Source organism: Diceros bicornis, chromosome X (genome assembly GCF_020826845.1).
Source record: "Diceros bicornis minor isolate mBicDic1 chromosome X, mDicBic1.mat.cur, whole genome shotgun sequence".
In the NCBI taxonomy this organism is placed as follows: Eukaryota; Metazoa; Chordata; class Mammalia; order Perissodactyla; family Rhinocerotidae; genus Diceros; species Diceros bicornis.
The window spans coordinates 103654965-103672851 of record NC_080781.1 but is presented as its reverse complement, the minus strand read 5'-3'; the positions used below and the strand labels follow the sequence as shown (position 1 = coordinate 103672851).

At 36.6% G+C, this 17887-nt stretch overlaps 1 protein-coding gene across 1 annotated transcript in view; it reads right to left on the bottom strand.

Moving 5' to 3' along the window:
• Positions 1–17887, bottom strand: part of ALG13 (ALG13 UDP-N-acetylglucosaminyltransferase subunit) — a 63091-nt gene that overhangs the window by 25551 nt on the left and 19653 nt on the right. Inside the window, 16 exon segments of the mRNA XM_058536538.1 lie at positions 301–547; positions 1295–1422; positions 2536–2636; positions 2941–3005; positions 4184–4292; positions 5319–5394; positions 7061–7223; positions 7426–7507; positions 11860–11932; positions 13362–13408; positions 14194–14244; positions 16321–16404; positions 16975–17133; positions 17136–17207; positions 17209–17331; positions 17333–17363. Coding sequence (XP_058392521.1) covers positions 301–547; positions 1295–1422; positions 2536–2636; positions 2941–3005; positions 4184–4292; positions 5319–5394; positions 7061–7223; positions 7426–7507; positions 11860–11932; positions 13362–13408; positions 14194–14244; positions 16321–16404; positions 16975–17133; positions 17136–17207; positions 17209–17331; positions 17333–17363 — 1611 coding nt within the window.

Genomic DNA, 17887 nt, shown 5'->3' with positions numbered 1-17887 from the left:
TAGTGCCATATACATGGCACTCATCTTGATGGCATTCTACCACATCTTCAACTGCTCCATATTTCCTTAGACTGTAAGAACACAAATTTTCCAAAAAATTCATATGACAAAAATTTAAGTATACATCCATTTTCATTCTCTATGCTCCCTTCAAGCAGAGATTATAAAAGAAATAATTATAATAATAATTATATTAATAAATATTAAGATATTTCTAAATTCTACTGTCATTCTGTCCAGGAATTATTTCCAATATCTAAACAGAGATGTACATTACCTCGAAAGTCAGTTAAGCCTTACCTGGGCATCCCATATCCCCGACCTTGTCTCTGAGATGAATGTTGAGGAGGAAAATGTTCATTAGACGTAACACTTCCAGCAGGCTGTGAGTAGTGCATTGGAGGGTCATGCCCATAACGCATGCTGTGCTGAAGCCTTGGTGGGAGGAGGGGGTCTCCCCTGCTGTAAGCCATACTCATATAAACCTCTTTCCCTCTAACTTTCTTGAACATCTTCTTCCGTTGCTTCATGTCTATCTCTGACACACCTTTCAGACAAAAAATGTAGCAGCAAATAAGCTTCATAACCAAAGCAAAAGATCTAGTTTCTCCCCATAACTCCCCAAAATGCCTAAAACTCTCAGATGTTTTTCTTAGGAACTAATCAAATGAATACAAGGAGAGAATTTTTGTATTTTTTAAGGATGTACTACATCTTCCATTTAGAAGGGCAAAACTAGCAGGTAATTTCTGTATCAATGGACATCTCAGCACTATCTTCAGTATAGGCAGCTTTGGTCATCAAAACAAAGAGTCAGTCATCCAGCCACCTTCGTTACTATTATCCAAGAAATTATGCCTGTTAATATCTCTGGCTGCTTCTGTGAGGTGTCTTCCTAGTTCTTTGAGAAATCTTTTCAAGTTTTAGAGTCTAAAATCCACTCCAGCTTAAGTTCACACCAAGTTCCACAGAACCGTGGTTCTCAACCAGTGATAATTTTGCCCCTCTTCCTCTTGGGGCACATGTGGCAATGTCTGGAGATAGTTTTGGTTGTCACAACCGGAGGGAGATTGCTATTGGTTCTAGTGGATAGAGGTCAAGGATGCTGCTAAGCATCCTACAATGTACAGGACAGCTCTCCACAATGAAGTATTATCCATCCCAAATGTCAGTAGTGACGAAGTTCAGAAACTCTACCCCAGAACAAGACTTACATTATACCTTAAAAAAAAAAAAAGTACAGTGTAGCTAAGGACAAGAAGGGGAAAATAATAAAAACTGTCAGCATACAAACCCATTTCTGGGACATAGCTCCCGGAAACTTTCTGGTAACCTCTTCCTTTCCGACTGGGCATAGCATTCCAGGCAGGAACAGGTGTCACTTGGGTAACTGGTCTTAAGTTAGCCAGTGGAACAACATGCCTTAAAGTTAAAGATGCCAACATGAATCCACTGCAACACAGACTTAATTCTCATTCGATACACATTCCCTATCCCTCCTGCTTCAACTTCAAATGTATTCTACTTAAATCTGTTGACACTAGCTTCTCTGTTGAGATTTTCTTTTTAGGTTAGGAAACCTAAGAGTAGTTTGTACAATTTCACAGCCATTTGTAGCACATATCACATTCCAGAGGAAAGATTGTGGTAGACTAGTTTAGAAGTATTTGTTGCCTCTCCTTGGAGGAGGATTATATTTTTCCCACCCAATTGATTTCAGGCCCGGCTATGTAACCCACTTTGGCCAATAAAATGTGAGCAGATGCTTTAAGAACCAGCACATGGTTTGTCATGTTCTCATTTTTTCCCTGCCTGATCATGGAAGCGTGTGTCTAGACAAAACTTTTGTCAGCCTGGGTCCCCTTTGCTGATCCACTAAACATGCTAAACGAGTAATAAATGAACTTTGTTTTAAGCTTCTGAGATTTTTTGGTTGTTAGGACAATATAACCTAGTCTAATGGTTTTCAAAGTGGACGAACAGCATTAGTATCAGCTGGAAACTTGTTAGAAGTTCAAATTCTTGGGCCTCACCACAGACCTACTGAATCAGAAATTTGGGGGATGGAGTTCCAATCTGTGTTTTAACAAACTCGCCAGGTAATTCTGGAGCATATTAAAGTTTGAGAATGACTGGACTAGCTTATCTTGATATTGGCAGAAGCTTAGTTAGCAAACCAGCCTTCCAATTAGTATGAAGAGTTTTGTACCATAATTCTGTGGTACTTAATATTTCTAATAAGTTGGCTAGTGCCTAGGATTTGGAAACTTTCATGTAAAGGTATATTGAGATTTCATACTTCAGCATATGCTTTTACAATTTGAGATAAGTCATCTTAGGCTGGTACCAGATATAACTTTGGTTCTGTTACTAGTATTCTGGTAATTATCAATATTAAATATTATATTTACAAATGTAATATAAATTATAAAATATATTTAATATAAAAACCCTTAATTATATTAAAATATTAAATATTAAAAAGACATTAGGAGCCAAAGATTTTAGTAATTCAACAAATTATTATATTCTTACTTTTCTGCCAATTCTTCAATGAAGACTGTTACTGAATTGTTCTCATTTCCAACTTCCTGAATATGAGCATTATAATATCTTCCACCTGATTCCAAGCGAACCTGAAAGGGAAAAGACAGTCAGAATACATCTAGTCTCAAGTCTACTGGCAGATCTGGCTTCTGCTCCCCAAACGGTGTTCAGTGTCTACTTATTAAAGCAGCTAATAATTGACACTGCCAGTCTGGTTCAATGGAAGCGGCACATGCTGAAAGAGCCTTAAATTTTAATTACAAACTTTTGTGATTAAACATAACACAAATGTTAAAATTCTAGCATTTTTAAATTAGTTTTGTTGAACTCATTAATGACTAAAACCATAATCTTGGAAAGACAAATTACTGATTCTTTAAAGAAGGAACTAACCTGACACTTGTCTCCCAAATAGTACTGTCTCCCAGCATACTCCATGTAATCAGATTTTTGAAGTTCTATTAAAAGAAAATTAAGATTCAAGCTCAACTAAACAGCTTCCTTTCCTATTTCACATCATTTAATTTTCTAATTTATTTTTACCACAGCGTCATTGACAATGCTACCACTATAAGCTAAAATCTGGGGCGGAAAAAGTCCTAAACGGTCATTCTATCACTCTTGATGGTTATTTCTGTGGTCAACTTAAGGAGACCTGCTAGGATAGTTTTGTGCTATAAAACACAAATAGTAGGTGGAAATTGGGAGGTTGTAATCTTAGAGTTGGTCAAATATGAATAAGGTACAATCTGAAAGTTAACATATCTCAAAAAAAATTTAAAAAAGAAAGAAAAAAAAGTAACACTATGCAGCTTTTTCAAAGCAGCCTATTATTTTTAAGAACTTACTGTGTTCCACAAGGTCTTAACTTCATTCTAGATTGTTAACTATACCTAGATTCACTGAGGTTCAAGGAGTTGAATATGAAACATTAAAGGCTACCTCAAAGACAGAACTTTAAGGCCTACTTTAATCAACTTAGTTATCTTATAAAGTGAGATAAATAATTATCTGTTTCAAGGGTTGGCAAACTTTCTCTGTCAAGAGTCAGACAGCAAATATTTTAAGCTTTGTGGGATATACAGACTCTGTTACAACTACTGAACTGTCATAAAACTTTATTTATGGACAAATTTGAATTTCATATAATTTCATTATACTGTTCACAATATACTCTTTTAAATTTTTTTCTGCCATTTAAAAATATAAAGACCATTCTTAGCTCACGAACCATACAAAAAACGTGGCAGGTCAGATTTTGTCCACAGGCCATAGCTGGCTGACATCTGACCTACTCATTTACCCATCAGGGTCATCTTAACACTTTAAATTTAAGATGAGCTTATTTCCAGTTACTACAAGTTTCTGGTACTCTTCAAGCTATCTAAAGGCTATCTCCACATAGTCTTTGCAAAGTTGAAGTCCCAGATAAACATCAGACTCCAAAAGATCCCTCCCCACTTCTAAACCTATTTGTTTTCCTCCTTTGGATTTAAATCATGTATTGAGCAAGCTAAAAAGTACCAGGCTGCTTTTTATAACAGTACGCAGAAAATGGCTCTTATTAGAAATAATTTGCAAAATTATTCTCCTGGATCTGTCAGGATTCAAAAGTATCCTGTTGATATTTCATTACCTTTTCTGCTGTCCAACCAAACATCAAATTCTACATTACGATAGATTTCTGGATCCAGGGCTTTGAGCACCTTATAGGGGAAGAGCATCTTTGATGGATTTTCTGGAGACTAAAACAAAAATAATCATGCTACAAACTCACCATCCTTAGCTTAAGTCTTCCTTCTATGAAGAAGGAAGAATTAAGGTTCTTTTCTTCCTTCTTTTTTTAAACTATGTACATATGCCTCCCTTTCCTTCTTTATTAAAACAAGAAATAAATGCTACAATAAGTTTTACTGTGTATTTTTAAAATCAGGAGATTAAAGAAGCAATATGCAAATAATCTAAAAGGTTTTAGATGGCAGAAGGGAAATATTGTCTAAAGCAGCCAACAACTCAGGACACATCTTATATAAATCAATGCAACACAGAGCAGGATGAAAGGTTCAGTCAGGGCTATTCAACAAGTGTCATCTTGATATACACAGAGAGGTGCAAGTGTTTCTGTACCCTAAAATCACCTGGAAAAATCTGAAAAGTTTACCTCATTTTGGTCAAAATATGTTACAATTTCCAAAGGAATTACCTTTTTCTTCTGCTTTCCTAGAACTTCACCACATTCAATAGTGTTCCCCAATTACCAGTACGTGAGGCATAAATAGAGATTGTTGTAATACTATTTACCCTATTTAGCTAGCCTCAAACTGAAGGTCTGCTTGATTTTAGGCCTATACAGATGGTAAAATTTCTCCTGTTTCTCCAACTAGGATTATTACCTATTTTCTTTGAGTATAATAGGGATAAGCATTATATTCTTTAATGACAAAAAGAAACCTTAGTATCAGAAGATTGATTATAAACTAAATGTATCTACTGGGCTTGTAATATTACTTTAACTTGAAAACAACAGCTTCTGAAATTTCTCAAGAGTTCCGAGTTTGCTTTGGCAAAAGTCTACAATTCCATAAAAATAAAAATTTAAAGAACATTAAGCACAACCATTTTACATTTTCAGATTAAGACTTCCACAAAGGAAACATCAACTCCTCCCCCACCCCATATAACTAGAACGGACCATCTGACCTTCACTAGTTTAAGTTATGATGCTGTAAAGCCAAGATTATGAAAATTCTTTGCCCTAGAAAATCTCAAACCTTTGCTTCTTCTGTTCCTTGATTGTACCCCTCTGGTATATTCTCAACATTGCAGCAGGCACCCCACTCTTCAGTCCTAATTGAAAAGATTTAGAACAAAGAGCTTTATATAAATACAGTAGCTAAGAAAAGTCTTAAGTCTAATGACCATACCACCACCTAGTGGTAAAGTAGCTCAGTTTTAAAAATGAGGCAAATACTTTTTCTTTCCAACATTTACATTTATGCTTCCTTTTTATAAGTATGTGCTACAATATACTTAGCAGATTATCTCCTATATTTCATATCTCCTGAGGTGACACACTCTTAAGATGGTCCCTACAATCCCTGCCTCCTGGTGTTCAAGCCCTTGTGTGATTCCCCTCTCAAGTTTGCTTCAAACCAATAGACAGGATGAATATCATTATATTACATAAGAATGTAGTGCCTGTCTTGCCGGTCTCTCTCTCTTGCTGACTATCTGGAAGGAAGCAGCCATGTACACCAACTCCACGTGGCAAAGAGCTGAGGGTACCTGTGGCTGACAGCCAGCAAAAAACTGATGTTCTCAGTGCTACAGTTGCATGGTACTGAATGCTGCCAAGAACCATGTCAGTGGGAAAGTGGATCCTTCCCTAGTCAAAGCTCCAGATGAGAACTCAATCCTGGCCAACACCCTCATGCAGTCTTGTGAGATCCTAGGCAAAATACCGAGCTACGCAGTGCCCAGATTCCTAACGCACATAAATTGTGAGATAAGTGTGTTGTTTTAAGCTACTACGTTTGTGCTAATATTGTTATGCAGCAACAGATAACTAATACACCTTGCCTTCCTACTACTATAGTTTCCATAAGCCCAAAGTCCTTAAGACAATCAGTGAAGAATGAAGCAACTTTTACCGATACATGGTTGCCACTCCCTGCATTCTCAAGTAAGAGTTAAAAAAAAAAAAAACAACTCTTTTCTACCAAAAAAAATTGTAAGTATTAAACATCCAAGAAATAGTACTGCAAGACAAAAAGACAAGGTGACACCTGACTGGCACCAAGCCTATCTGAATTTTCAGACAGAACTAGGAATCAGGAAGAAATATAAGAAAACCTCTACTTTATTATCTAAAACACAGGTTTTTACTAAATTTGTTCAATAATTGTTGCTTCCTCAGAGGCCACTCCTAGTGAGTAACAAAGGCAGACATTCAAAAGCTCCTAAAACTCCCCTTAGCCTGAGATTCTTTTCTACCTGCTGAATGTATGTGTCAAGTAACCACTCTGAACCTTTTACCACCTACAAAATGATGCTGCTGGTTTGGAATCAGTTTTTTTCTCAAAGTGTGGTCCATGGCCTACTTACATCAGAATACTTGGGTGTACTTATTAAAAATGCAGATTCCTGGTCCCACTCTGACCTCAAATTTTGTGAAGGCAGGTCCAAGAACCTGCCTAACAAATACCCTAAGTAATCTGTATACAACTTAAGTTTGAGAATCACAGGATTAGATAGTTCTAAAGTCTCTTCTAGCAATAAAAAAACTGATTCTGACTTGGGCTGAACCCCACCCCCCAAAGCCTGAGCATCTGACAATACAACGTATCTTTTTGGTAAAACTTCTCTTCCTCCATTAAAAAATGTTTATCCCTGTAAATACATACGTGTGTGTACATAGTCTAAGTCATAAGCTTGCCAGGTCCCTTCTACTTTCAAATGATAATGCACAGAAACATGGTAATCTTGTAGCAGACATCCCCTTTCCCTTTATTACCTATCTTGAGTTGAACTCTTGTAGTCACTATGGGCATCCTCACTGCCAGTCACAGCATTGTTTCTGTTCTTCTTGGAACCACTTCGAAACAATTCAACTGCAGTCTTCAACTCTTTTTCACCCACAACAAACACATCTTTATAGAGAATTTCATACAATACGGCTAAAGAAAAAAATGGCCAAAACTCCAATTGTCAAAATAAGGTTTTTTTTATAACAATGTCAAAATAGCCATAACCCAGTGTACAAATTCAATAGGTACCAATAAGGTTTTAAAAGAGCTATTTATCATGGGTCCCTCAATTTAAAGACTAGCAACAAATCGTCTGAAAACACACCCAAACATTTATAAACCCTTCACATACCCTGACAAACAGCTGCACTTGACTGAAATTGTTTTGAGTACACTGAATCATAATGACCATTACTTGAATAGCAGAGTACAATCTGAAGAAAAGAAAAACACACAAAACAATTAAGCGAATGTTACACATATTACAACTATGAAATATTTGAAATTAAGCTGCTAATCAGAAATTGATAAACTAAATGAATCTGCTCTTTTTAAATAAGTGATTTTTAGATTTCACATAAGTGATATCATACAGTATTTGTCTTTGCCTGCCTGATTTATTTCACTCAGCATAATGTGTCAATTATATCTCAATAAAACTGGGGAAAAAGTGGTTTCTAAAATCTAAATATAGATAAATGCAAGCTGTACTTCATAAAGAGATTTTCTTGACAACTTAAATGCCAAGATTAAAATCATTACTAATGCTACACTGTGAGCCTTAACCACATTCCTGTTAATACCAAGCAAGCACTGATTTACAAATGTGCAAAAGATAGGAACTTGTACAAATTGAGTGAGTGAGTAGAAAATCTAAGAGAAGTCAAAACATCCAGCTTAACTTCTAAAAATGACTGGAGAAATTAGGTCAAATACCCAAATACCCTAAACTCAGACTATGGGGTGAGGGACTTCATTCAATTTATTCAAAATGTTATCCATTGTACTGAATAGCAATATATCAATACACTATATAGGAGCAATACTGCTAAAGAGACTTCCTTAATGAATTAAGGCACTGAGATGGCTATGAAATGGGTTAATTTATTAGCTGATTCCTTCGATCTCTAGTTTTTTCAAACAACAATTCAAAGGCCATGCTTACTAACCAAATTATTCCAGTAAAAATGCTCTATGTGAGGAAATCTGTTTACATAACTGCTCCAAAACCTTTTTGAATTTTTGTTCAAAAACTTCTGTCTTATGTAAGGGATATAATCCCTAGTGATTAAGTCTAATTAACTTTGACGTCATCTCTGCTATCAGCAACCTGAGGTACTAAAGACAATTCTCTATGATCTATGGGAGGATGTTGCCACCAAGCTTCCTTGGCAGAAAATTACCCTAAGCACTCTTTTCTCTATCTTACTACACTACCATGAGCTAACTTCTCCCAGTAATCAAGTTCTCTGATCCCAGCTCTATTACTCTTCCCTAGGCTTTTTTTGAAATCTCAATTCCAACTCCATCAGTATAATCCATTTCAAAGTATTGAGGGCAAGGATCAAGCTAAAGTTAACTCACATTAAAGTTTAAGTTATGAAGTTTCACCCACCCCTAAGGGGTATTTTGCCTTTAAGAGTTTATTAATCTAAAGAAGCGAGCAGATTTTGAGCAAAGAAGCCCTCTGTACTCTGTACTAGAAGAACTGGGAACTCCAGCTAAGAAAGGTTAATAACCAGAAGCAGTTGTTAAGGAGTAAAGGAACCAGCTAACCAGAAATGATGAATAAGCAAGAAGAAGAAAAAAAAAAAAAACCAGATGACGATACAACTTCTCTATTCATGTAGCAAGAAGTTCCATTTTGATTGAAGTGGCAAAACTAAGCATGATGGCTTTTATGTTCCTGGTGGTATCACAATATAAAATAACTCTCTCATACAGACTTGTGGGTGGTGTGTTTGCTGGGGGTGGGAGGGTGGCATGCAATGACAGTACACTAGTGAAAAAATGAGGTAGATCTATATTACTGATGAGGACAGAGATTTGAAAAGAACAAGTAACAGAATGTTAAGTAGGAGCCCATCTACATTTAAAAAAATGCAAAGAGAATGATATAGAAGGATACCCACCCAAACTTAATAGTTGTTACGTTGAAGTGCATGAGATCGAAGAGCACAAATGGAGACTTGACCTTTTACTCTACATTTCCATATTTAAGTTTTATTTTGTTTTTCACGTAAGTATTTCTATTCTTTCTAAATAGATCAAATGGGCTGAGTAATGATGGCTAGCCCCAGTAGCATTCACTTTGACATGGATAACTAAGTAAAATGCAGAGTTACGTCAACACAGAAAGTGAAACGTACCAAGGTGAGCATTAGGCATTTATTTCTCTGAAAATTTGCTCTAAACTATATTTTATGGAAGGCTCATTCACTGGATTCAACAAAGTCATTTTTGAAAACCCAAAGAACTCAAATGTAAATCTTAAGAACCTGAACTGAGATAAAGGAACTAAGTTTTAGGCAAAGCAAGGTGTCACACAACAAAAGTACCCCGTTGCCACCTGGCTTTCCCATACTTAAATTGCAATATAAACATACATACTCACTTTATACATTCCCAAATCAAACATATACACACTATCCTGTGCATGCAAATATCCAATTCCTAATAAGTATCAGCTCTGTATATATGTACGGATGAGACATATATATATATGATATTCTCTATGTGAGGTGCACACACTCAAAGTCTTACGTTTTTGTATTTTTATAGCTCCCAAGAGGTGTTTTACCCTTAATTAGCTCAATAATATCTCTGTAAGATGTACAATACTCATTTGAAAATGGAGCTGTATAATTGTAGGAACCAGGTGGTGGGTATGTGAGTGTTCACTATACTAGGCTTTTAACTTTTCTATGAAAATTTTCAGGATAAAATGTTAGGGAAAAAATAACTGAACTGTAGGTTTAAAGAGTCCTGATAAAGATTTAAATGTCTAAATCTCATCTCAGGCAATGCTGTGTACAACTGCTAAAATACAAAAGCTAACACACTCCTCTTCCTCAAACAATTCTGACTATAGCACACCTTTGTTTAAAAAACTTTGAGTGTTTAGGGGAAATTGTACCTGATGTCTGAAATTCACTTTGAAATATATCAAAAATTAAGATAAATTGAATGGATAGAGGGATGGATAGATATGTGATAAAACAAGGATACTAAAATACTAACAGTAGACTAAGTGGTAGGTATATGGATGCTCACTGGAAAATTCTTTTAGCTTTTCTCTAAGTTTGAAAATCTTCATAGTAAAATATTGGAAAAAAGATTCAATTGACTATTCTATCCAATGAAAAGCCAAATTCTTGGCATGGCCTACTACACCCTTCATTATGTAACTCTAGCCTATCTTTTCAGCATTGCCCTCCTCCCACTCAACTACTTGAGTCCCAAAGGGTCTCTTGCTTCCATGCCTTTGCATACAGTTACCTCTAAATAGACTGCCCTTCATACCTGGAGGACTCATTTTTTGATATTCCACTTAAATTTCACTACCACCATGAACCTTTCTAAACTTCCTCAAGCAGACTGAAGGGCTTTTTCTTCTATGCTCTTTGTACCTACTTCTACTATAGAATTTATCACTTCGCTGTAATTATTTACATGTCTTCTTCAGAGCACCTTAAGCCCTTGGAGGGCAAAGATTTTGTTGTACTCATTTTGGTATCCCCAAATCCCAGCAAAGTGCCTAGTACACTACAGGGGCTTAATGTCTGCTGAACAAATTAGATGGTGGTACCACTGGTAAAACAATTAACACGCCCCAATTTATACTTATCTTCTAAGTTATCTCTTGCATCCTACTCCGTCTTCTCTATTCCTAATGCCACTTGCCTAGTTCAGGTCTTTGTCGAGATTACTGTGACATCCTAACAGTTCTCCCAGTCTCTAATCTTGTCTTACCATTATCAAAATGTTGCCTGAATTTTGCTTCATGATGTGAAACAAGACTTACAAAACTCAAATATTGTGTAGTCTATATTCACTAATCAAATAATCAGGATAAAAGGCTTTTCTTAAAAACTTTTTGGAAGAAAAATTGTATGCTAAAGAACAATTTGTTTACCTGCTGCGAGTTCTCAACCAACAAAACAACCTCCTACTATTTTCCAAGCACCTTGCTAGGCAGTTGTTAAGGGGACACACTGTCCCTGCCCTCAAGAAACTTTCAGACTAATGACAGAAATAGACATGAAAACAAATACAATGTAATAAATACTATAATTACTTGGGTGCTGCTAGGGGAACACAAAGGGAGGCAATAACTCTAGCCGAGTTGGGAAAGCTGCAAAGGACTTGATGTTTGAGATGAAGGAAAAGAAAAAAGTATGCAAGTCAGACAATCCGGAAGCATAGTATACTACGGTTGGAGGACAATGAAGCTGGAAAGGAGGTTTGGGACCCTTTAGGGCACTGAATGCCTAGCTTCAGAGTTTGAACTTTATCTTCTAGTCAATCAGGAGTCAATTAGAGTTTTGGGTGTTTTTTCCTACTACAGAGGAGTGACAAGATTAGGTCTGTTCAGAAGGGTAGCTAACAATACTGAGGATGACTGACTGGAGAGGAAAAGGCTGGTGGCAGAGAAGCGTCGCATTTAGACGGTGCTTATTTTTTTCATTAATTAGGTAAAAAAAAAAAAAAGGATGATTTCTTAATATCCTGGTAAGCCAGCAGCATCATTCAATTTCTTTTAGTAAACATTCACTCATCTTCTTACCTTGTCTTTATAGCCATTATCTGTGACAGAACTTGGAGGCTTTCCAGGACAGCGATAAAGAATGAAATCCCGACTACATAGGTAGAAAACAAAGGTGGGTGAGAAGAGACAATTTAGTATATGCAAGAGATAGTTATAAGAACAAGTATTTGTGCTTTTAAACTGACTACCTTATTCATATAAAATAATCCAAATGTTTAAGAGGCTAAATAATGTTAATTCAAGGTAGACAGATAACTGCCCCTAAAGTCCTATGGATTTTAAAAAATGTTATCTTAATTTAGGGGGAAGAGAAATAAAGAAGATAGGTTACCAATTTTATGTATGTTTATGAGTTGGAGGGGCTCCCATTTCTTCAAAACGGGGCTGGTAAATTTTTCTTGGTAAAAGACCAGATGATAAACGTTTCAGCTTTTGTAGACCATATGGTTTATTCAACTTTGACTTTGTGGCATGAAAGCAGCCACAGACAATGCATAAACAAATGCACATGACTGTGTTCCAATAAAACTTTATTTACGGACACTGAAATTTGAATTTCATATAATTTTCACATGTTGTGAAACAGTATTATTCTTTTGATTTTTCAACCACTTAAAAACTTTTAAAAGGCATTCTTAGCTCGGGAGCCATACAAAAACAGAAGCAGGCCAATTTAAAAGCCGGCCCCTGACTGAAAAGCAACAACTGATTAGCCACCAGCCCAATGCCCCTCCTATACTACTTCTTGCTGGATTTAGCCAGAAATGAGCAGACTACAAGACACTAACTTGAGCAAGTCCCCACAAGTGGGTTCTGATTCTACCAAGGAATATGCCATCTCATCATCCTAAGAATTGTGAAGCATTCTTATACAGATCCAACTCTTCCCATGAACAAGACTCCCACTAGCCTCTAACCTACATTATTTACCTATTTTTCAAAACCCTACAGCTTTCAGAAATGCCACATTTGCAGTTTTCAAGACCAAAACAGAACTTCCAAAGCAACAGAGCAGTGTTTCTCTAATTGTTCCCCCAGGATCGACTTCCTCAAGAGCCTTTCTAGACTTTTCTTAATTTCCTTATGAAATTTTAATACCACAGATATACTGTATATCTGTTTATGTACTATGACCCTTTGAAGGACTGCAAACTACTGTAATATCTAATATACTTTTTGTCCTCAAGAACCAATTTCTACCCTCTTGGAAGTGATACTGAGGGATGCCCCACTGAGGATGCATGCAAAAGAGGCACAGAGTTAAATACACAATAATTCTAAGACAAATATTCTGATTTTCTACAGGAGTAATACCAGCAGTTCTTAAAGTCCTTTATTCTTCCATTCAAATGGACACTAATGCTAGAGGTTCTCCACCTAAAAATTATACCAGTTGACTGCTTAGACCTCTTCATTCTACATATCAATACATCAAATCTCATATTTTCCCAGTCCAAAGTGGACTTTAATAGAAACCTTACACACACACACACTCTTTAAAAACAGGAGATTCAACTTACTTATAAATTAGAGAAAGAGCTCTTATTTCCAGCTGGCCAGCACTTTCCTAAACATAAATAGTGCATAAAGTTTTTAAAAACATTCTGTTGCTAGGAGGTAGAAGTTTTTGCAACTTCAACAATTGCTTTTTAGATGCTTAGCACTGTTTTAGATGATGAATTTGTCGAACACACTGTAACTTGCTTTGAGGCTTGGGATACTGTTGCTAAGTTGGGATATTGTTAATAAGTTCATTAAAATAAACTTATTCTGAAAAATAAAAAAATACCTAAAGACCTTCTTAGTTAGCCATTAAGTAACAAGGACAGTTAATATAGGAGATTTAAAAGGCACAATAAAAACGGAATTAGTGTAAGAATACAAAGTTAGCAGGGTATTTAGTAAATGTGTTTTAAGTCCAGAACTATGGAATTAATTTAGTCACAAATTTTTTTAAATTAAATACGTTTATGGATCTTACTCCCATATAAAAGAAGAATAACTACAAATCAGGGGAATTGTTTAATAAAAAAAATATTAATGACCTCCTAGTAACATTCATTACCACCCCTCTCCCCCATTAAAGTGAAAAGGCCTAGGCTTGTCCTCTTCCCAAGCAGTGTATACTCTTTCACTAGTCTATGGATAAAATTGTTAACACAATTCTAAGTATTCAGCACAAAACAATAGGTCAATTGCCAGCCTCTAAACTTTTACAAGAACTATTTGATTCAACACAGCTGGCTACTGAAGAAAATAGGCCGAGTCTAGCTAAAGTGACACAGCTGAATGAATATTTAGGTTACTATTCCAAATACTCTGAAAAGATTTAACCCCCATATTTGATCTTACCTTGGGATCTCCCAACCGTTCCAGGTATTTCTCAAAAGATCCCTCCACATACTTCAAAAATAAAACAAACTTGACTTAACCAAATACATAGCATTACTTAAATCTGATCATATTCTGCAATATTATCCTCCAATGGGTTTTTGTTCAGCTCAACAATTATGGTATTAAATTACTACTTTGCACAGCACCTCAAGAAGATTTGCACATACATATAAGGTACGAGTGGAGAAAAGCTGGACTATAAAAGTATCTTAGGAATTGGTCCTGGCTTATCCACATACCAGTGCATTTCATCAAATGGTATGCCTTTGAGTTTCTTTCGAAATGCCAACTTAAGTAACTTGAAAATTTTCATAAATCAAGCAAGCCTAATAATTATGAGTTCAAATTTGACAGGAAACGTGTATATACAAAATTAAACTGAGAAAATTTAAAGGGAATTTCATTAGTTTCAAAAAAGCCCAGGAACAGGGAACTTTTTGGGGTGATGGAAATGTTTTGTATCTTGATTGCAGTGGCAGTTACATGACTATATATTATTGCCAAAACCAAAAATGCTAAACTTAAGATGGTGAATTTTATTTATGTAAAATATACCTCAATAAAAATAAAATTAAACTCAGGGAATATAAGGTAATATATGTCTAGTTCCATGCATATATCACTAGACTTAAAAAACCTTTAATTTTTCTCAAGCCCTTTTTTAAACAGCTTTTTTGAGGTATAATTCACATATGATAAACTGAACATATTTAAATGGCACAATCAAATAAATTTTGACAGACGTATGCACCCATGAAACCATTATGACAATCGTGATAGTGAATACATCCATCACCCCCATAAGTTTCTTTGTGCCCTCTAGAACCCCACTGGCCCCCAAGCAACCACTGATCTGCTTTCTGTCACTATAAATTGGTTTGCATTTTCTACAGCATCACATAAAGGAAATCATACAGTATGTACTTTTGGGGGGGCCTGGCTTCTTTCACTTGGCATAATTATTCTGAGATTCATCCACGTAAGTTTTAAAATTTTATACACATCTTTGTTACTCAAAATGTGGTCCACAAAAAACAGCAAGCATCATTTGAGAGTTAATAATGCAGAAATCTTGGGCCCCAGCTCAGACCTAATGAATCAGAATCCATATTTAACAGGATCCCCAGGTGATCTGTATGCACAAAAATACTTGAGATGCACTGCTTTACACCATGGTCTTGTATTTGAAGTAATGTCACAAATAATCCTTTGCCCAGGTGTGGTGAAGACTAATTAACGTCAAGTTAATAAGTTTTAAAGTCAAGAAGCCTTTTCACATGGTTTTAAAATTCACTGAAACCTGTTGAGAAAATTAAGAGTAAACCTCAAACAGCAGGCAAATATCCATAATATACAGTCAGAAGAAAACAAATAGTACTGGAAGGGCTAGGAGTGTTATTTAAAAAAAAAAAAAAAAAAAACAGCCACACGAAAGGGCACACTTCAAATCAGACCTTGATAAAACCTCGTTTCGTTAACAAGAATTCAAATACTTCAATGTACACAAAGATGTCTTCTAAAAGTTGTTTTAAAGTCAGTGGTTAGTGGCAGAGCTCCAATTACCACAGTTTGTCACATGAAAAGATAGATGTTGAGGACTAATTTGTTTCCTTACAATTAAGTTTTACAAGATTCTTCAAGCTGACTGGCTGAAGACCACTGTGCACAGAATAAAGAGAACACAGGGGATTCCCATTTGTACATATTTTAAAACATTAACATAGCCAAACCGTTCATGAACTATGAGGAACTGTTCAAGAAAACAGTGGCGTGGATAACACAAAACAGCAGTTTAAAGGTAACTTTTTAGGGTTTGGGGGGTTTTTTGGTGTGTGCAGGATGAGAGAGTAGTAGGAAGGATACAGATTAACTGTTTTTTTAAATTTTTAATCAGAGTACAAAACAATCTAATTCTGGAAGGGGGTCCAGAAGCATGCTAGCTAAGGGGAAGGAAGCCAGCTGAAAATTAAATATTTGCTATTGAGGAGATTGCATGATATAATTTTCATATGTAGATGCTCAGAATTCATTTCCCCGCTGCTGCATACTCTACCGATAACTCCCCTTGGTATATATTCTACTTACAGATTCAAAAGTTTGTTGATTTTCTCTCATATATGACACACAAGCCTTTCTGATTTCCAAATGATGGACCTGGCTGCAAAACAACTAAAAACAAGAGAAAGACCAGCTTACTGTCAGCAGTCATTTGAAATAGAAGCTTCTAAATTAAGACTATGAGCTGGACACTTAAGTCCTCCTTATTTAGAACATATGGAGGAAACTGAAAAATTAAGTCCTGATCTTACTAAAACCTGTTTTTGTCATCTTTAGTGAGACTGGGAAAAGATGATTCTGTCATGCCCTCCGCCCCCCTTTTCTACTTATGGGTACAGCCTGTAAATTTTTCCTTAGGCATAACATTTAGAGGAAACAGGGGCTGCTTATAAAGGATCAAGATACATTTCAAAGTTTTCTTTAACCCCATTATCTTCTCTCTCTTACATTTCAAAGTGACATTTAAAAAACAGAAGACAGCAAATGCACAGCAATATATTTGGACTAATCAGCAAAGGCATGCACCAAGCTAGTAAGTAGCAGACAGGCCTGGATGTTTTTACTAGGGAAGACAATTTTTTTGTTGTTTTGGTGGGCTACAAGTCTTCTAGCTACAGCACTGTGCCATGTCTCAAACTCTGAAAACTCAGTATAGGGAAGATATATTCGTTTTCCTTTTACCTGCTCCGAAATAGCCCGAAAGAGGCAAGAGGCATCCTTGGCAGTCAGTTTTCGAAACAGCCCTAAGCTGCCTAAATATTCATCCATTGATGCCTCAGTCAGAGATTTCTGGCCGCAGTACTTTTTCCATCCTTTATGCATTGTGCACGGCAGGGGGAGGGGCGGTGTGAAAGTGGGGAGAAAGAGAAAGGAACACAAGTGTGGCAAGAAGGAAAAAGCAGGGTGCAGGGAGGAATGGGTAGCAGTGACAACGGCTTGCTTATGCAGGTATCCGGAAAGGAGCCCAAAGTCTAGGCATGAGAAGGCAGTTGGAGTCAGCGCTGCAAAATCTTGGCACTTCTCAGGAGCAGAAGAAGCAAGGGCTGGCTTGCCCAGGACAAGTCGGGACCCTGTGAAAAGAAGAGGAAGAGCCGATGCTCCTAGGAATAGAGAACTCGACTTGAGAAGGAGATATGAAAGGGTGAAGGTACTTGCAGAGCTACCTTGCTGGGAAAGGTTGGGATTAACCCAATCAGCCCAAGGTTGAGAGAAGTACGTACAAGCAGCTGAGCTTTGGGACCAAAAGGAAGCCGAGTCTGCAGCTTAACTAAGGGCAACTGCTGCACGAGGCTGCAAAGGGACTGTAATAAGGCTCAGGTGTGTATGATGCCGCCTGGCCCACATTACGTTGCTTTAAGATCTATGCCTGAACTTTCAACTACAGTCTCTGCCCAAGTTCCCTGCTCCTTTCATAGTTTCATGGAAATGAGAGGGAAAATATCTGAACCTAATTTACTAGTAACCTTTTTTATTAGGAATATCTTAAATAGCAAAGAAAGTGTGTGGGGGGGGGGTGGGGGGGCTCACTTGATCTACAGGAGCAGAGGTCACAGTTCAAGCAAAGTAAAGTGCCAAAGCAGTTTATCTGGATATT